The sequence below is a fragment of the Equus quagga genome, chromosome 11 (assembly GCF_021613505.1).
Source record: "Equus quagga isolate Etosha38 chromosome 11, UCLA_HA_Equagga_1.0, whole genome shotgun sequence".
Taxonomy (NCBI): Eukaryota; Metazoa; Chordata; class Mammalia; order Perissodactyla; family Equidae; genus Equus; species Equus quagga.
In genome coordinates this window covers 2,900,711-2,922,699 of record NC_060277.1, presented here as the reverse complement: position 1 = coordinate 2,922,699, position 21,989 = coordinate 2,900,711, and the positions used below count along the sequence as shown (strand labels likewise).

General features: G+C 38.1%; 1 protein-coding gene across 10 annotated transcripts in view; it reads right to left on the bottom strand.

Annotated features, from left to right (window-relative positions):
• Positions 1–21,989, bottom strand: part of AHI1 (Abelson helper integration site 1) — a 178,487-nt gene that overhangs the window by 53,126 nt on the left and 103,372 nt on the right. For all 10 annotated transcript variants that reach the window (XR_006890852.1, XR_006890851.1, XM_046677791.1 and 7 more), the window contains one exon: positions 17,726–17,781. Coding sequence is in view for 8 of the 10 variants with exons in the window: in XM_046677791.1 (XP_046533747.1) it covers positions 17,726–17,781 (56 nt within the window). In the remaining 2 variants the exon portion in view is untranslated. The remainder of the gene's footprint in view (positions 1–17,725; positions 17,782–21,989) is intronic.

Here is a 21,989-nt window from a genome sequence, read left to right as displayed (position 1 = left end):
CAACTGACAACATAATGAATGGTCAAAGACTGAGTTTCCCCTCTAAGATTAGGAACAAGACAAGACAAAAACATGCACTCTTGTCACTTAAACATTGTCCTGGCGATTCTAGCCAGGAAAATTAGGCAAGAAAAAAAAAGGCATCCAGATGGAAAGGAAAAAGTGTACTATCTCTATTAGGAGATGACATGGGCTTGTATATGGACAATCTCAAGAAATCTACAAAAAAAACTCAAAACATCTTTTAGAACTAGTAAATTCAGCAAGGGTACACAACATAAGGTCAATATAAAAAGTCAAGTATATTTCTACACATGAGGAATGAACAATGTGAATATAAAAACAATTCCATTTGCAATAGCATGAAAAAGAATAAAATACTTAAAAGTCTAAGACTTATGTATTGAAAATCACAACATGTTATTGAAAGAAATTAAAGACCTAGATCAACTGAAAGACCCGTTTGTTCAGGTTGGAAGACTTAACATTACTAGGATGAAAATACTCCTCAATTTTGATCTACAGATTCAACGCAATCCTCATCAAAAATTTTGCAGAAATTGAGAAGGTAACCATAAGATTCATATGGAAATGCAAGGGACCTAGAATAACCAAAACAATCTGGAAAAAGAACAAAGTTGGAGGACACAACTTGATTTTAAAACTTACTACAAAGCTACAGTAATTAAAACAGTAGATTACCGACATGAAGATAGGCATATGGATCAATGCAACAGAACTGAGAGTCCAGATATAAACCCTTACATTCATGGTCATTTGATTTTTGACAAGGGTGCCAAGACCATTAAATGGGGAAAGAATAGTCTTTTCAACAAATAGTACTGGGAAAACTGGATAGCCAAAGGCAAAAAAATAAAGTTGCATCCCTAACTCACATGATATACAACGATGAACTCAAAATGGGTTACAGACCCAAAAGTAAGAGATATATATATAAAACTCTCATAAGAAAACATGAGAGTCAATCTTCATGACCTTGCATCAGACAACGGTTTCTTAGATATGACATCAAAAGTACAAGCGACAAAAGAAAAAAGTAGATAAATTTGACTTTATAAAAATTAAAAATCTGTGCTTCAAATGACACAATCAAGAAAGAGAAAAGGCTACTCACAAAAAGAGAGAAAATATCTGCAAATCATATATCAGATGAGACACTTGCATTCCGAGTATGTAAATAATAAAAGAGAAAACTCAATTAGATATAAATAATATAAATATATTTATATCATATTACAAGATACCACTTCCCACCCACCAGGACGGCTATAATAGAAATAACAATAAGAAGCGTTGGTGAGGATGTGGAGAAACTGAAACCCTCACACATGGCTGGTGGGATTGTAAAATGGTTCAGTCACTTTGGAGAACATTTTGGCAGTTCCTCAAAATGTTGAACACAGAGTTACCATATGACATAGCAATTCTACTACCAAATATATATCCAAGAGAATTGAAGTCATACGTACACACAAAAACCTGTATGTAAATGTTCACATAGCATGTTCATAATAGCTAAAAATGGAAGTGACCCAGATGCTCCTCAATGAATTAATGGATAAATAAAATGTGGTATATTCATATAATAGAATATTATTCAGCCATAAAAAGGAATGAAATTCTGATGTATGCTACAACATGGACGAACTCTGAAAACATTATGCTACGTGAAAGAAACCAGATACAGATATGGCATGACTGCATTTATAAAAAATGTCCAGAAGAGGCAAATCCATAGACATAGAAAGTAGCTTAGTATTCGCCAGGGTCTAGGGAGAGAAGGCAATGGAGGTGGGGTGATTACTGACCAATATGGGATTTTTTGGGAGGGTGATATATCTTAAAATTAGAGAGTAGTGACGGTTGAAAACTCTGGCAATATACAAAAACCCACTGAATCATATACTTTAAAAGGCAAATTTTATGCTACGTGAATTATATCCAAATAAAGCTGTTATAAAAAAGAACATTATAGAAATTATGGTTACGGGAGGTGAAGGTGGTCATGCTGAATAAAGCAACAGATACAAGCAAAAATACAGAGATGAAGACCAGAGCTCTCCATGTCAGTGAAGACAGCCTTGATTCTGGCTATGGAAACACAAAGGAAGGGGAAAGCACCACATGTGAGACATAAGAGAGAAAGAGGAGCTTAATATATTACTAAGGTTTTGTTGGTAAGAACTAAGCAGCTGGTAGTACCAGTGACAGAGAATTAAACTGGAAAGGCCCAATGAAAGTCCCAGGGAAGAGAGGAGTTTTGCTGAGCTGTACTCATTTTTAGGTTCTTTGGGTTACCAAACAGCTGACAGCCTAAGTACTTATTACAAAGGCTTTTCTAGTAGAATGGAGAAAGGAAAGAATAATTAAGATTAGAAACATCAAGTGAGTCGTCATTCATACTTAGGTATCAGCTGAAACTTAAGTGTATACAAGGAACTTTACAAGTAGGTCTCAAGGAAGAAGGGACAAAGCCCAACCACCTCATTCTTGGGTGATACTCACAACTACCTTCTCATTCCTTCACTCCTGCTCTTCACACAGCTGTCTGTGGCATGTGGGTAGGGTAGTTTGAAGTGTAGCAGGTGTTCGTAATTTCCTTTCTCAAGGTCACAGGTGACTCTGCCAGCGCACTAGAAAACCACAGCTTCTGGGCCCCTTTCTTCCCACCAAACCCCAAGATCCCCTTCTCACATCCAGATTGCCCTCTGCTACTGATGTGTCTTTACCCCACCCCAGAGCTACCAGAATTGAAGGGTCACTATCCCAGGAAATCTACTGAGGCTCTATCCACTAATCTCAAACCCTATCTGATTAAAACTTCTTGGTAGGTGGATGGGATGTTTCCCAAGAAAAATTTTTGAAATTGGCTTTCTTAGATAACTTCCATGGTAGATTTATTAAGAGGGAGGAATCTGTATTTGGCTGCGTCCCCTCCTCAAATCAAGGCCTTCATGACCCTGTTTAGATGTCACTCTGGTCAACCTTTCCAGTTGTGCTCAGTTGTCTACACCCTCTCATTACCACCCCCTGCCAAATCCCATCACAAGTGACAGTCATGACACAAAATCAGATGAGATAATACACACTATGTAGCAGGGCTTCTAAGACTACGAATTGTTTTCCTAAGTGTTAATTGCTGTTTACATTACTTGAACTGCTCCTGATTTCCACAGAATCTGCCTTGTACCATTGAATGGAGTTTAACGGTTTAGTCACATAAACTGATTGGGCTTTTAAGGAGTTAATATTTTTGGCTCATCTACCATAACACAGTAACACATTCAGTTTAAGTGTTTCTAGAAGATTCTTAAAGACCTTTTGTGTTTCAGTTTCCCTAATGGCAAATAATGATACTAATAATACTTTTATGGAATTATTATGACATTCAAGTGAGATAACCTACATAAAACATTTTGCATAGTGCCTATACACAGTAAGTGCCCAATAAACGTTAGGTCATGCGTTGCTTAATGACGGGAATGTGTTCTGAGAAATGCGTTGTTAGGTGATTTTGTCGTTGTTTGAACATCATAGAGCGCACTTACACAGATCTCGATGGTGTAGCCTACTGCACACCTAGGCTGTATGGTACCAAGCTTATGGGAGCACTGTCCTATAAGTGGTCCATCGTTGACTGAAACATTATTTTGTGGTGCATGACTATATTACCATACAATTCTTAAACTTCTTTGAGTTATCATAGATGAATGGTGTTTTCTAGTAAAATATTTTTGTAGAACACCCATAACTATAAACATGACAGTATTTTCCTAACCAAATAAGGATCTACTAACTCCAGTTCCATTTCTGAAAACAAAAATTCATTTCTAGGTTTGGCAAAATAAGCACTGCATCCAAAAAGTGCCCTCAGAGAAGTCTGTGCGTGTTGCCAATGATATTACCAGGCAGAGAGACGGTGACAAGAAAACTTTACAAAGTTTCATTAGAAACACAGAACAAGAAGCTCCATTTCCTCTAGGGATTTATCTCACTTAATCTTCATGCAGCAAACTAATCTGTGACTGAATTATGTGGTTATACCAAGAGGTGTCTGCGTTACTGACTGCTGTGCTGCTATCTCTGCCAAGGACCGACCTCTGGGGACACTGAGATGCAGGATAAAGAGCAGCAGAGGAACAAGAAAGGTGGCGAACTTGTATATGTTTATCAAGGCAAAAAAAGAACTTATGGGACATTACTAGTGGCAGATGGTAAACGTCCATCCAGGCAGGAAAAACAGATCTCTAGTCTGATAACTTTTTATTAAATTTCTCCCAAAATGGAAAATACTATCCCGTAAAATAATGAGAATTAAATTTTTTCTTTTCTAAATAATTGTTTCCTTTGTCTTATGGCATGATCACTTCGAGTCTTGATTTCTGCTGTGGGTTATATTAATGCTTCCTTAAAGGGATCAAATTTTATATTCTTTGGAAGGAAAATTTCAAGTAATCACCAAATCTTATTTTAAAGATTTTATTTTTTCCTTTTTCTCCCCAAAGCCTCCCAGTACATAGTTGTATATTCTTAGTTGTGGGTCCTTCTAGTTGTGGCATGTGGGACGCTGCCTCAGCATGGTCTGATGAGCAGTGCCATGTCCGCCCCCAGGATTCGAACCGATGAAACACTGGGCCGCCTGCAGCGGAGCGCGCGAACTTAACCACTCGGCCACGGGGCCAGCCCCCCAAATCTTATTTTAAAAGACGTGCAAGTGAACGCTTTACTAAAGCACAATGCAAAGTAACACTGAAATTGCTTTTAAATAATAATATTCCCCAAACAAAATGACTTATAAAATCAAAACTTAAAATTGCCCACAGGTAAACAAATTGTTCCCATTTTGATTTTGTTTACTGTTCAATATTTTTCTAATGTTTTGAACAAAGACAATTAACAAGGGGCACAAAGTTTGTTAGAGTTTGGGAGAGAGCTATTACCATAGCTGGAAAAAATCAGGATTCAAAAGAATTTTGAGACTGGCTAGTGAGTCAAAAGGAAACTGATAAAATTCACCAAGGAGAAAGGGAGAGCTTTGGACTCAGGGTCAAACAGTGACAGCTGAGAGCTGGGAGGTTATTGTGTGCTGGACACTGTGCTCAGTACATGAAACAACAGAGCAACACCAATGAAGGAGGTGCTCTTATCATTTCCATTCTAGAGGTGGGGTACTGAGGCCCAAACATGTAACTAATGGGAAATAGGTCTTGACAGTACATCTTTAGGACAGGAAGGAATTATGGTAGGTCATAATTCAATATCAAACACAGTATCCAGATTACAGAAATCAATAATACCACTACACTTTTCATGTCATAATTAGAATATTAAGTCCAGTTCTGGATGCCACTTTTCCAAAGAATGTGAACAAATTAGAATGGAATCAATATAGATTAAGATAACTAGAAGAAAACAGATATATTTAGCCTAAAAAAAAAGATCAAGATAAAAATAGATGCTCTCAAACATCTTAGGAGTTGCATTTATAGAAAAGGAAACTGATCTGTTCTATGGCAGTCTAGAAGCAGAGAAGAGGTAAGATACTAATCATTTGTAGTAAAGTACAAAACTTAAGTAATTAATGAAAACACTGTTTATAAGGTAGATCCAGTTTTTGCTTTCCAGGAAAAAATGTATCCATAAGTAAGGGGACTCTTTCTGTAGTAACTGGTGAGACATCTCATATGTTGAAGCTAAATGACTTGGAATGTGTAGAGATTAGAAATGTCTTGGGGCCGGCCCGGTGGCACAGCGGTTAAGTGCGCATGTTCCGCTTTGGCAGCCTGGGGTTCGCTGGTTTGGATCCCGGGTGTGGACATGGCACCGCTTGGTAAGCCATGCTGTGGCAGGCATCCCACATATAAAGTAGAGGAAGATCGGCACGGATGTGAGCTCAGGGCCAGTCTTCCTCAGCAAAAAGAGGAGGATTGGCAGATGTTAGCTCAGGGCCGATCTTCCTCCAAAAAAAAAAAAAAAAAGAAAAGAAATGTCTCAACACTCTTATCACAATACCTCATTACTAGCAGATAATGTTGTGTTTGGAAAAGTCTTGATGCAAATATCAAGTCCAGAGGCTCTTAGGTAACATTAATTAAAAAAAAAAAAAAAAAAAGAATCTCCAGGCTCTATATCTACTATCTGTGTGATCCTAGGCAAATTTCTACACTTTTCAGTGCCTCAGTTTCATAATTTAGTAAACGGGAATAACGATACCTACCTGAGAATTATGCAGATGAAAAGAAATTAGATGTAGAGACACTGGTAACATAGTAAGCATTCAATACATGTGTATCAATGTTCGCAACAAAGCATCAATAAGGTAAATAATAACTTGATAGAATTATGATTAACATTCTTGGAGATTCAGGATCAGTATGAATATCAGTTATACAATAATAGCTCGTAACATTACGTGCAATGCACTGCAGAGTGCTCAAATTGTAGTGCTAAACAAGAACATGCAAAGTCCCTCTTGATGCAGTATACATTTTACTACGAGAGACAACATTTAATAATTTTTTATAGGCTCTTCTGCAATAAGGCCTTGCATTCTGTACAACTGTCAACTAAATATACTGGGGCTTATGGAAAAAACGCAGTTGTTGCAGACTACTTAAAATCCAGGGAAGTTTGTACTAGGGTGCTGACAGAAACAACGACAATCCTAATCAAAGCACTAACATGGTGTTCTTTCTCTCCTGGCATTTGTGGCCAGCATGACTGTCAGTCAGTCCCCATCCTCTGCAGCCACACACCCTAGCATCCAGGAGATCTTCTTTGAAATGCAGGTGCCTGAAACAATTTACTTTCAATAGAGATCAGTTTATCTATCTAAAAATCCAATCCACATTTTAGTCTTCATCAATCAAGCAAACCAATTTTTTTAAATTAGGGGAAACATCTTTGCAGTGTCTTCATTTGTACTTGCAGTTACTGAAGTTTTTCTAAGATTCCTTAGTCTTTCTGCTTCATTGTGAGGAAGCTGGCTCTGATTGCTTCAACACTTAGAACGTGCAGAAAAAATCCTTCTGCATTCACACTGACACCATTCATCTCTTTATTAACTGCACACAGGCTAAAGTGTATCACACAAACACAGACTGTGCTTACTCAGAATGACAGCCAGTGCTCCGGGCAGGGCGTAGCTAGGACAGCACACACACTCCCTCCAGGGCCACACTCCCCGGCTGCTGAGATGCTACACTGTCCTGGTCTCCTACGTCTCCTCCTTCTTTACCTGTCTCCTGTGAGGGCTCTTCTTCCACCCTTTTGAATATGAAGATCCCTTATGTCCAGCCTGGCTCTTTGCTCTTATTTGTCCCTATAGTTTCAGCATATACTCATTTAGGCAGTTATCTACTGATAGTTCATAAGCAGTGGCCAACAAGACAGACAGGGTCCTTGCTTTAATGGAACCTACATCCTACTGAGGAAGACAGGTGAGAAACAAGAAAACTAAATAAAAATTTACAAATTGGGATAAGCATTAACAAGGAGAAAACAAGGTGCAACAATAAAGACTAAGTGGAGAGTATCTACCCCTCAGATAGAGTGGTGAAGGAAGATCCTTTGAAAAGTTGACATTTATTGGGATCTAAAGAAAAAGCCTGTTATGCAAAAGGGTGTGTATATTCCTGGCAGAGAGACCAATTGTCAAAGGCATCCGAGTGAGTGAGAGAAAGCTTGGCTGTGTTCAAGAAACTCCAAGAGGGGAGTCTCACCAGGTGACCCAGAAGAGGCAGGAAGAGACCAGACCATGCGAGGCTCTACAGGCCCCAGGAAAGGGTGAGGGTCTTATTCTAAACGTAAGGAAAAGTTATCGAAGAGTGTTAAGCAGGAGGATAACCCATTCTGACTTACATCTTAAAAAGATCACTCTGGCTGTCCTGATGTACGACCCAGGTGACTGATCACACACAGTCAGGGGTGCCCAAGGTAGCCCCAGCTATGCCTGGTGTCCTGTGTAACCGGACTTCTGCATCGACTCCAGGGGAGAGTCACAATATACAGTAAATAAATACATACATAATAAAACAAACTTTAAAAAATGAAAGGAGAAAAGGAAAAAAGGTTGGTCAAGACACAGGCAGGCCGCTGCAGCAGCCTTCACCAGCTTCCCTGAGGGCCCTGACCTAGCTGGGACCCTCGGCTTCCCCCTTTGATTCTGGACCTAGTTTTACCTCTCAGGCTTGGTATATGTTCTTGTCCTTAATGTCTGGCCATCTTTCGTGATTAAATAATATTCAATATCTGGTATATATAAACATGCCGAGTGGGGTACAGCATATCTTGACTCGTCTATTCCCCACAACAATCCTTGAGGCAGGAATTATCATCCTACATAATTATAGACGAGGAAACCAAAGCACAAAGGGTAAAGAAACCTGCTTGAAGTCTTACAGAGGGAAAGTGGCCCAACCTGGACATGAGAGCAGGTAATTTGGTTCTGGACTCAGTGCTCTTGTCCCCTCTTCCAATAGTGCTTCTCAGGGTGAGAGGCCCAGACACGATTAGGGAACCGCAAGTAGCTCAGAGGCCAGAGGGAGTATTGGGGAAAAGCTGGAAACAAGATTAGAAAGGCAGCAGAAGGGCTTCAGCTCACTTTTCAGCTGACAGGAGACGGGTACACTGCTGGATCGTTAACGCATGATGGGACGTACGCTCTGGATAAACAGCTCTGTGGAGAATGGATTTGGGAGGTGAGGAGGAGCCTGGTTGCTGACTCAGCTTTTCCTAAATACCAGCTATCTGCCTCCCTCCTGGACGGGCCTCTGGATACCTGTTGTGAAGAATCTGCTTGCTCCCCGCCCATGACGATACATATCTGACTTCCCACAATCCAGGCTTGAGGCTCTGACTGCTGGACCCGTCCCTTCTGGACTCTATAGCTGGAGGGTGTCTCTATCAAGCACAACAAATTTACCTCTTCAAACTCTCCTTTTTTCTGAGATCTAAGGCTATATTCTCAGCTCCCTGCTGAATGTTTTTACTTGTTCATGACATCTGGTTACCTGAAATTTAACACATCTAAAATTGAATCCATTATGCTCTAAAAATCATCCCTTCATTCCCGTTAAAGAATCTGTTAATGGAGTCGTCCCTCTCTCAGTGACCTATGTCTGCAGTCTTGGAATCATTTTTTTACCACTTTTCTTTTGAGTCCCCATCATCAGTTCCAATCTCCAAATCTTTCGTGCACCCTCTATTTCCATTTCCACTGCCCCTTCTTATTCAGACCCTTATCACCTCAAACATGGATTGCAGTAGCTCCACAGCTCACTTACCTTCTTCCTATCTCCACTCACCTGCAATTTCGTGAACTGCTTTTCTTTTAATCTTTTTAAAAACACTACCCCTTGATCAAATTATTCTCATGCTCAAATGCCTCAGTAGTGCTTATACTGATAAAGTCTAATTCTTTACCTAACATCCAAGGATCTTCATAAATCATGCCAAAATCACCCTTTCTAATCTTCTATCTCATGTTTTTAAATATTCTCCCCTTCAGTCACACTGTCTATCTATAGTCACAATGTCCATCCATAAACTGTGTACTTTCCTTCTCCTATGATCTCTAGACATACTGTTGCTCTAGTCCAGAACATTCTATTTCTTTTTAAATCTTATCCTTTCTTTATGATCCAGTTTAGTACCTTTCTACTCTAAACAGCCTTCCCAAACCACTCCAGTCCTGAGAATTTCTATAGCATTCAAGGTCTATGTCATATTCCTGTACTGAGCACAAGCTGCCTTGGTGACATGACATTTGCTCCATCGTGTTCTGAACTTCTACCATTTTCACATATTGGGATTTAACTGTCTACAGCTCACTTTTCTAACGAGACCAAGAGCTACTCAAAGACACAAAGCACGTTTTATACTTTGTATTTCTACTTTTCTCATACCTACTCAGTGCTTGGTCTGTACCATCCTATGCACACTGTATACCTAATGCTTGCTGATAACTTAGAAAACAAATTCAGATTATGCCACTGTTATGTTATTGTCCTCCAGTAATGTGACGTTTTCAGAACTTTAAAAGTTTGTCAGGTAGAAAAATTTAGCAAAGTCAAAGGAGAATTAGGGGAAAGAATGTCAACAGAGTATGCTAATTGGAAAAATCAACATAAGCTTCTTAATTTACAATAGCTGGAGAAAAAAACTAATGTGCAGATACTTAAGAAAAATGTTATATTAGGGACAACTCACAAGTGGTCTTAAAGGAGAACTATTTTGCATTTATATTTGAATTTCCATAGAATTGCTTTGAATTGCTACTTTATTGATAAGTGAAAACAGATTCTTTTATGACTTAAGTTATAAAAGCTTATAGTTCATCAGTTCCCTCTCCACCCTGCAATTACCTACAGGAAGAGATTGGCCATAGCTTCTATTTTATGAGTTTTATAGGGGCACATTCATCCCAGTTTACATACTATGAATTCCTGGAAAATTCTATAGATTGGAGAAAATAAACTGCTTCCTTTGGATCAAAGATATTTCAGCTGAACTCATGCATTTATTCACAAAAAAGCTGCCTCAAATATTATGTTAAACTGTGATATTTTACATAAATATATGTATACAGTACATTATACTAATGTGTAACAATGCAATTTGTAACACTCTTGTGAACCTACAGAGTGGGAAAAACATTGATGACAATCTAACAACATAAACTACTCAAATGTTGCAGAAGTAGTACAGGTATCATATGACCCAAGAGTCTCAGAATAAAATTTAATTTGTATGGTTCAGATCAGTCATTTATGAATAAGATTAGTGCCAAGGGCAAGCAACATCACAAACATCTCAGATACATTTTCAAAATAATAAAATACTCAAACAGATTAAAGTTTACTACTGATGAAAAATTATGTGACAAAAATTTATCAGTCAAGCTCTTAGAAAACCCAGGAGTGTGACTGAATGCAGAATGAATGAATTAATAGCACGCTCACTGGTCTTATTATGACAAAAAACAATGAGTCCACATTTAAATTTCCAATCAAGCTAGGACATTTATATTCCTAATAATTAATGCAATATTTAGACATGCATGGCAAAAGTGTTCCATGACTGGGATAATCCTCACGAGATAGCCTGGATTTTATCTCAATTTGTTGTGGTAGAAGTGTAGACTCCTGTGAAAGCACAACCTGTAACTTTATAAACTGCCAAAAATCCATTTGTTAAAAGAAAATTTGTTCTCATTAATGTGGGGGGAATCACTGAATAAAATAAAAAAGAAAGAAATAATATTAGTGTTATAGGTTTGGAATGCAGGAGCTTTACGAAAATCAGCAATGGATTACAACAGGCCATATCCATGTTATTTTCTATCAGTTTTCACTGGAACGGATTAAAAAATAATTCTCCTCAAATTGCTAAAAATTCTTTATATATTCAGCATGGCTTACCATGTTCTAATTCCACCAGGAAATATGAAAAGCTATGGGAACTGCTGTGTACAGGAAAGTACATTAAAGGACAGGTATTTTTGTTTTAACTATGTTCTGCAAGTAATAATCTCAAATAAGAAAAGACCAAACATGTGGGGGGAAGACTTCCTTATGCTAGCTGCTCTTTGTCTTTGATTTGCAAATAAGTCCATCATTTAAAGTAAATACAGACTCAAGCCTGTGCTGACTTAACTATTAACTAACTTTTATACCTGCCTTTCAGGGTTCAGACAATGACCTCTGATTAATCTGAGTCTGATATTATCCTCAACTTGCCATAGGCTAGAAGCAGGTGCAGCAACTAGTTCTTAAAGTGGCAAGATCTAATTATTTTCATACAATCTGATATTCTGGTTGTCTAATGACTTACTTGCTTTTCCTACGACAGTAAAGCGTCTGAGTGAATACCATTCAGGACAAAAATAGTGAAAAGAAAGCCCCACATTTAACCATCAAATCTGAACTAGGACATTACGTATAAAGAAAAGAAAATCTGTAATACACAAGCAGGCAAAACAGACTGCCTACACAAAGAATAACCATCAGGCTGATGTCCAACGTCTCTAATGCCAGAAGGCAAAAGATAATCAATTTCCACAACGTTTTGATGGGAAAAAGATATGTCTGAATACCTAAAAACTCTGGCAAGCTGTCTATGCAGACAACTGAGAGAGATTTTAAAATATGCAGACTCAGATAATAAACCTCTCAATTTATATTTCTTGAAAAAAATAACTTTCAGGAATGAACAAAATTAAGAGCTCGGAATGCAAAAAAAAAAAAAAGAGCAGTAATGATAAATTATAGTCAGTTACGAAGAAAGGTTTGATTCATTGACAGAGGGCATCATGCCACGTGGGGGTATTCTGTCTTACTTTCCTTCAAAGGCACCTCAAAAACAGACACGGTATTATTTATGTCAGAAAGAATTAAATTCCAAACAAAAAGTTAAAATTCATGTAATAATGGAAAAAAAAAAGGAAACAAGTAAATTAAAGAGTGAGAAAGAACACAGAAGCAAGGGGCAGAAGAGGTTTTGTTCTCAGGCGAACCTATATTGACTCAAAGAACACTGCATCCCATCTCCGTGCTTGAGGACGGAACTATCCTGCGCAACCACACATTTACTGAACGGTTCACTCCAACTAGGAAGGCCAGAAACACATCTTTCCCGTTACAGACACCCAGGAAAGCCTCCTTCCCCTCAGTGCTGAGGAGCTGCAGGCGGCACGTGGCACTTTCCTAGACCCAAGCCCTTCGTGGCGGGATGTGGAGCAGGAGGGAAGCGGGTGCAGACAGGGAAGCTGGATACTGGAGGTCAGGTACGGGGTCAAGAAGTCATTCAGGGTCCCAGCCTCAGTCATTCTGAAATCCTAGCCCAATCCCTTTCTGGTCTGGTCAGACCCCAGGAATCTCTCTCCTTTTGGGGCCAGTATCATACAAAGTTTGAACTTACAAACATCCCATTTTGTTAAATTTTCAGACAGACTTTTTCCTGTTTCTTTTCTCTCTAAATATTTTCTTCTCTTAAACCCTTTAAGGAAAATAAGGGCACATAGGTACAAAGGATGGAAATCAGGTAAAACTATATTTCTGTGTAAACCAGACTGTACCTGCCCTGCAGGGGGACAGCAGACATCGGGTAATGACCAGACTAGTGATTCCCTTCGGAGGTTACGGAGAAAGGGTCAAGATTACCTGCCAGCAGGCTGGGGGACAGGGGTAGGAGGCTCTGCTTAGTTTGCAGGAGAGAGACAGAAGGAGAGTGCAGAAAAACACATCCAAAAGGAAGCTCAGCTCAAGTCCAAACCTGGGGAACTAACGGTGTTTGGGGGGTTCCTGGACAAACCTACTATATTAAAACTCACTGCCTCACAGAGTAGAGATGTGATTAATATATTAGGAACTACCATTTAATAATCCAACTGGAAAAACAATCAAAAGACAAACACCACCTAAACTATCATGTATCACAGTTTGTTTCTAATTCACTAGAATCATTTTGAGATAATTAGGGCATTACTGTAAACCTTAATACCATTATTTCTCATGATTTCATAAGGATTCGGTTCTACTATTTCATCATTTAATTAACACGAGAATCTACAATCAGCCTACAGGGTAAAACAAAAAAACTGCCAGGTTGCACTTTTCTGAGTTCCAGAATGTACAAAAAACCCAGAAACATAAACACAGGTGTGGCAGGAAAGCCTATAAGAATAAAATTCAAAAGTATGTAAAATAGGCCAATGAGTGTATTACTCAAATACATTAAAAATTATTTTTTTCCTGCAATTGCTAATCTTCAGTTCTTTAATAGTAAATAATAAAATTTACATAATGTTATGATACTCCATTTTTTTCTTTATAAGATGAAATTTTTTTTATTGAGGTACCATTGGTTTATAACATTATATAAATTTCAGGTGTACATCATGATATATTTCGAATTCTGTGTAGATTACATCATGTTCACCACCCAAAGATTAATTACCATCCATCACCACACATGTGCCCAATCACCCCTTTGGCCCTCCCCTTCCCCACTTCCCCTCTGGTAACCACCAATCCAATCTCTGTTACTATGTGTGTGTTTGTTGTTTTTATCTTCTCCTTATGCATGAGATCATATGCTATTTGCCTTTCTCCCTCTGACTTATTTCACTTAGCATAATACCCTCAAGGTCCATCCACGTTGTCACAAATGGCCGGATTTCATCATTTCTTATGGCCGAGTAGTATTCTATTGTGTATATATACCACATCTTCTTTACCCACTTGTCCCTTGACGGGCACCTAGGATGCTTCCAAGTCTTGGCTATTGTGAACAGTGCTGCAATGAACATAAGGGTGCATGTATCTTTATGCATTTGTGTTTTCATGTTCTTTGGATAAATACCCAGCAGTGGAATAGCTGGATCATATGGTAGTTCTGTTCTTAATTTTTTTTTTTTTGAGGAAGATTAGCCCTTACCTAACTACTGCCAATCCTCCTCTTTCTGCTGAGGAAGCCCGGCCCTGAGCCAACATCCATGCCCATCTTCTTCTATTTTATATGTGAGACACCTACCACAGCATGGCTTGCCAAGCGGTGCCATGTCCACACATGGGATCCGAATCGGTGAACTGCAGGCTGCCGAGAAGCAGAACATGCAAACTTAACCGCTGCGGCACCAGGCCGGCCCCTATTCCTAATTTTTTTAGGAAACTCCATACTGTTTTCCATAGTGGCTGCACCAGTTTGCATTCCCACTGAGCAGTGTAAGAGAGTTCCCCTCTCTCCACGTCCTCCCCGTTCTTTACTGTCTTGTTAATTATAGCCATTCTGATGGCAGTGAGGTGATATCTCATTGTAGTTTTGATTTCCATTTCCCTAATAGTTAATGATGTTGAACGTCTTTTCATGTGCCTATTGGCTATCTGCATATCTTCTTTGGAGAAATCTCTGTTCAGATCTTTTTGCCCAGTTTTTAAGTGGGTTGTTAGCTTTTTTGTTGTTGAGATATATGAGTTCTTTGTAGATTTTGGATTATTAACCCCCTATCTGATACATGGTTTGCAAATATCTTCTCCCCACTGTTAGGTTGTGTTTTCGTTTTGTTGATGGTTTCCTTTGCTGTGCAGAAGCTTTTTAGTTTGATGTAGTCCCATTTGTTCATTTTTTCTTTTGTTTCCGTGGCCTGGTCAGACATGGTACTTGAAAATATGCTGCTAAGACTGATGTCAAAGAGCATACTGCCTATGTTTTCTTCTAGAAGTTTCATGGTTTCAAGTCTTACATTCAAGTCTTTAATCCATTTTGAGTTGACTTTTGTATATGGTGTACGATAGTGGTCTACTTTCATTCTTTTACATGTGACTGTCCAGTTTCCCAAACACCATTTATTGAAGGGACTCCTTTCTCCATTGTATGTTCCTGGCTCCCTTGGTGAAAATTAGTTGTCCATATATGTGTGAGTTTATTTCTGGTTTCTCGGTTCTGTTCCATTGATCTGTATGCCTGTTTTTGTGCCAGTACCATGGTGTTTTGGTTACTATAGCTTTGCAGTACATTTTGAAATCAGGGAGTGTGATACCTCCAGCTTTGTTTTTTCTCAGGATTCCTTTAGCTATTTGGGGTCTTTTGTTGTTCTATATAAATTTTAGGATTTTTTGTTCTATGTCTGTGAAAAATGTTGTTGCAACTTTGATAGGGATTGCATTGAATCTGTATGTTGCTTGAGGAAGGGTCGACATTTTAACTATGTTAATTATTCCAATCCAAGAGCACAGAACATCTTTCCATTTCCTTGACATCTTCAATTTCTTTCAACAATGTTTTAAAGTTTTCAGTGTACAGATCTTTCACCTCTTTGGTTAAGTTTATTCCTAGGTATTTTATTCTTTTTGTTGCTATTATAAATGGGACTGTATTCTTAATTTCTCTTTCTGCTACTTCATTGTTAGTGTATAGAAATGCAAGCGATTTTTGTATGTTGATTTTACATCGAGCAATGTGACTGTACTCATTATTTCTAAGAGTTTTTTAGTGGATTCTTTAGGGTTTTCTATATATAAAATCATGTCATCTGCAAATAGTGACAGTTTCACTTCTTCCTTTCCAATTTGGATCCTTTTCATTTCTTTTTCTTGCCTGATTGCTCTTGCTAAGACTTCCAATACTACGTTAAATAAGAGTGGTGAAAATGGGCATCCTCGTCTGGTTCCTGTTCTTAGAGGGACAGCTTTCATTTTTTTCCATTGAGAATGATATTTGCTGTTGGTTTTTCATATATGGTATGGCTACTCTTTCAGCACACTTACTAAAGGATAACACACATTCTAGCCAAGTACTTTCTTGTGTGTGTGTGAGGAAGATTGCCCTGAGCTAACATCTGTCTTCCTCTTTTTGCTTGAGGAAGATTGTTGCTGAGATAACATCTATGCCAATCTTCCTCCATTTTATGTGAGATGCCACCATACCATGGCTTGATAAGCAGTGCTATGTCATTGCCTGGGATCCAAACCTGTGAACCCTGGGCTGCTGAAGTAAAGTGCGTGAACTTAACCACTATGCCACCAGGCTGGCCCCCCAAGTATTTTTTAATGATGACACTTATGATATTATTCTTCAAACACTAGTCTTTTCTGGAGCCCCACATATTAAGCTGTCAAACATGCTGAATTAATCATATGGATTTATTAAAAACAGAAAATGGAGTCAATTTTCTTGTGAAGGAAATATTATCAATAAAATTCAAATATAATTTAATATTGTCTTTATTTTCTTCATAAAAGTATTACCAAATCTTTCTGACATCAGGAAACGATGAATTTTATGGAGCAGTTGAAAGACTTACTGTATAGAAAACAACAAAGTTATGCTGAGTGAAGAATAAGATACACACTAGCTTCCATCACCTTATGAATCTTTCAAGTGAGAACTAGCAGCTGATGAATATTTCATACAATATCATATTCAGAGATTAAAAGGGAAATTTAATTGTCTTCCTTCTATATTAACTTCTATAATTATTTTCAATATAATAAATAGATACTGTAATTGTTAAATGCCTTTCATTGTCTGGTAGTAACACGAGAGGAATAAAAGCTAAGATTTCACTTCCGTAATAATCAAGCCCCAGTAATCCATAGAGAAGTAAAGCATAATGGCCTTCTTTCACTACTACAGAACATTCGCTCTAAATAAAGACGCTGGTGTACAAAATAACACTCTTAAAAAGGGTGTAAATCAATTTGCATACAGACTTGCATTATTTACCAATATTTTATACTAAGTGGTTTGTTGTTGTTGAGGAAGATTCACTCTGAGCTAACATCTGTGCCAATCTTCCTCTATTTTGCATGTGGGCTGCCACCATGGCATGGCTTGACGAGTGGTGTGTAGGTTCGTGCCTGGGATCTGAACCCACGAACATGGGCTGCTGAAGCAGAGCGCATCAAACTTAACCACTCCACCATGGGGCGGGCCCCTATACTAAGTATTTTTAAATTAAAAAACATTCTGTTTATAACATTAACATAAACTATCAGTAAAAATGATACAGTATTTTCCTATATCCTGACAAAAATTAGTAAGTTTTCGTCATTAGAAAACATGAGGTTAATTTTCTTGAAAAGACATAACTTTTGGGAAAAAGGAGGTTATGAGAGTCTTCTACAATGGCATTTTGTGTCATTGTAGCCAGTACTGCTTTGTAGCTTCTTATCAGTTTTAACAAAGCAGAAAGAGATCGCCTTACCGTTGGTGCTGTATCTACGTGATGGTTACAAGGCTTTCTTTCTATGCTGAAAATCCCTGTGAAAAGAAAACACTGTGAATATTTGCTTATTATACTTATCCATTTTATTTTAAAAACATGTCTGCCAGTAAGACATGACCCCTACAGCTTACAGGAAAAAAACCTCACTTGGATGGCAGGGTCCTTTCAAGTGTAGCGGGAATGTTTTGGTCAGGAGCAGCTGGAGGGTTTAGCTAACTAAGAGACCTGACTCACGGAGAGCTCTGCCAATTTTCCCACTCCTGTGGTGTTTAGCAATAGCCCAAGATGAGGCCATATTCTGCTCTCTGCTCGAAAATTATACCATTATCTCTGCTCTGCTGCATTTCTTCCACAAAAGTTTTATTTCTGACTTGAGGTTGTCAAGTTTTCATAAAGAAATATCACAAAGGCTATGAAGGGAACCTTTTCCCTATTTTCTCAAGAAGAATAAATAAATCTATTTGAGTTTCTCTTTGATCATCTTTCTACTTTGACATACTCTACTACTTATTCAATCACCAGGGAGCATCTGGAGAAAAAAGTTCCCCTGATTCTCTCCTTTAAAATGATAACATAGACTGCTAAACTTGAGACAAATCCTTTTATTGTGTGTGGCTTTATCTTTTTGTTCCCACCGTCCTCTCCTGCATTTCTTTGTAATAAACAGCTTGTAAGGATGTAACACATTGGATCTCATCTGTAAAGACACTGGTTCAAAGTCTAGCTCAGGTCAAAAATGTACTCAGGTGTGGGTCTCATTTACTTTTCAATCTCTGTCCATCAGCAAACCAACAAGTGAGTTACGATATTAGAACAGTTTGTTCAAATAATGCTAAAGGTTGTCACATGCAGGGCTGGTTAGCAGTGAGAACTGCAAAGTACTGTTAATAGCAATTATCAAAATTCCTAGTCGAAGCAAAACACTAGTCCCTCTCATCTATAGGCATTTTTAACTCATTTTTCTTGAAGTATGATAAGGGATTAAGTGAGATCAACATAAAACAATCAGGTTTTATCACTTTGCAAGAGTATATTCAAAATAAAGTAACATGAAACATGATTTTAAAAAACTATAGTTTTTGTCTTACTGAGAAAATTCTCTCAACATCTACTGTTAGCCAGTGAAGTATAAAGCACTGTACTATCTTTATTCAATCAACTAAGATTTATTGAGTGGCTATTTGGCGCTCAGTACTAAAAGATATATCATAAAGGATATATTATGATTTCTGACCTCAAGAGCCTAGTAAAACACAGATGTCCTTTTGTGAAGAAATACTACAGAGTAAATTAACAGTTCTGTCTTAAGTGTAATAACAAAGTCTTTAAAGTAATTTTGATGGAAAGGTACATTTTTATTCATAGAGTAACACCAGCCTTGCATAAAAAAAATTTTTAAAAACCCCAAGTAAAACGTATTGGAAAATATTCAAATAATGCTGATTCTTTATTGTAAGATTTTAATAATACTGAAGTATAGAGAACCAATGGTGAAATCCTCGCTCCCCCAGCCCCCACACTCCCTCTACTCTCGCTAGCGGCAACCACTGAGAACAGTCTGGCACCACACACTGACCTTAAATGAGTGGTCTTATCACGGGGTTCAGGAATTAGCAACATTTCCCATGTGTGTTCTCACTATTATAATCAGAATGCTATAAAACTGACCTAGGCTGATTACTGATTTTAAAATTCTTATCCAGTTAGAAAGTAACTTCAAAATGATGACAATAAAAAACTAAAAAACCCCAAAATCTACATCTCAGCTTATACAAAGAAAAAAACTACATGTTTTACAGTTTCAATTTCAGAATAAAAATGCATTGAAAACTAGAAGTTTTAAAAGTGGATTATCCAAAGACATAATCTTAGTTTTAAAGTTAGATTGTCTATTTAAATACTATCCTTTGGAAAGCCAATCATACATGTTTGCTCAAGTTTTCAATGAAGAGCACACAGAAAGGAATAAGCTTGAGGAAAAATGTCCCAAAATAGCTTCCTATTTTAAGTAAATTTTACCTAAAAACTGTGTGTTTGTATCTTATGTTCACTTTTACTAAGGTATAATGCTAAGTGAGGGCTCATAAGTAGCTGCTCTGGTGATGATTTTCATGTGTCAACTTGGCTAGGCCACAGCACCCAGATATCTGGCCAAACATTCCAGACGTTTCTGTGAAGGTATTCTTCTATATGATATTAACACTTAAATCAGTAGACTCTGAGTGAAGGAGACTGCTCTCATAATGTGAGGGGCTTCATCCAACCAGCTGAGGGTCTTAAGGAAAAGACTGACCTCCCCGGAAAGAGGGAACTTGGCCAGCAGCCTGCTTCCAGACTTCAACTGCAGCCCTTCCTGGGCCCCCAGCCTGCTGGCCCACCCTGCAGGTTTTGGACTTGCCAGCCTCCACAGTCATGCAGACCAATTCCTTAAAACAAATCTCTCTCTCTCTCTCTATACATCCTATTGGTTCTGTTTCTCTGGGGAATGCTAACACACCTACTTTCTGGGAAACATTAAACAAAATGAAAATACAATTGTTTGTATTTATTCTAAATTAAATTTTTGTTCACTAAATATGTCAATCGTGCAGGAATATAGTTAAAATGTCTAATTTGTCGTGGGATATTTTTAAATTAGAATAACTCAAAATGAACTTAAGAATATACAACATCTGTAGAATAAATCAATCTATCAAATAGAAAATCAAGAAAATCAATCTGTCAATAAATATTTACCACTAGATTGTCCAGGGTGACAATCTCTGCTTTTTTTTTTTTTTTTAAGATTTTATTTATTTATTTTTTTTTTAAGATTTTATTTTTTCCCCTTTTTCTCCCCAAAGCCCCCCGGTACATAGTTGTATATTCTTCGTTGTGGGTTCCTCTAGTTGTGGCATGTGGGACGCTGCCTCAGCGTGGTCTGATGAGCAGTGCCATGTCCGCGCCCAGGATTCGAACCAACGAAACACTGGGCCGCCTGCAGCGGAGCACGCGAACTTAACCACTCGGCCACGGGGCCAGCCCCCGACAATCTCTGCTTTTTAACGCTTAGACAATTTACATTTAATACCGTTACTGATGTGGCTGTGTTTAAGTCTGCCAACTTGTTATTTTATTGCATCTCGTTTTGCTCTTTCTTCCTCCTTTTCTATACTCCAACCAAGATACCACCCTTACTAAGACCTCCTTACTCCACAGAAGATTAAATTTTTAGAAGGCTTTTACTTCTCTATTCTTGTATATAAATTTATAGAGAAGTTTAAATGGATGAAAATGTGTAGGAATTTGTAGCAGTGCTAAGTATGAATCTATAGAACAAAAAATACTGTAAGAAAAAAGTTAATGTTTCCCCTCTGCCTAAAAGACAAAATCTAATGTTTAACCCTATGTCTTGAGATTTATATTTTTAATTCAGTTGTCATTGGTTAGAGTATTCTCTAAATCCCTGTATACCCAAATATGACTTCCTTTGTCAACAGGTGCAGGATACTTTGTGTGAATAATGATCTTTGGATAAGAAATCTTTTATCTTGGTTGTCTGGATATGTTATTCCACTATCAGCCAGCTTGTAGAGTTTTAGATGAAAAGTCCAACATGCATTTGACTCCTTCCAATGTAAAGACCCTGTTCCTCTTCTGAACAGACTTGCAAGATTTCTCTTTATCTAAAACATCAGGAGTTTCAGCAGGTATGTCTAAGTGTGTCTTTGTCATAGTTAATTTTTCTTGGGACTTGATAAGCTCTTTAATCTGCAGAGTCTTATTCTTCTGCTCAGAGGAATTTTATTCCATTATTTGTTTAATTTTGCAGCTCATTTTATTTCTACCTTCATGATTTTTATCTGTGTGATAATCCTGCCACTTAGTCGTGTTGGTGAGCATCTTCTTTTTCACCTTGTCTAACGATTTTACAACGTGAAATCATGTCGTTTACTTTAGTTCCTTTCTAGAGGCCTACGAAGGCTAAGACACGAGGGATGGCAGACCCTGGAGAGCAGTTCAGGAAAAAACTGGGATCTCAGTGCCAGTGTGTCAGGCAAGGGGTGGGGTTTGGGGGCTTTGTCCTCCTTGGTGCTGAGCAGGGACCTGTGTGGGGAAAACAGGTCTCTTCCAAAGGTGTAGGCAGAAAATGGGTTTTTCAGAGTGCTCTGGGGCTTCTCCACCAGCAGAAGCTATAAACCCTCTGGGTAACTGGCTCTGTCAGTTCAACGTTTGTAGGACACCAAGGGCCTGGCAGATCTGT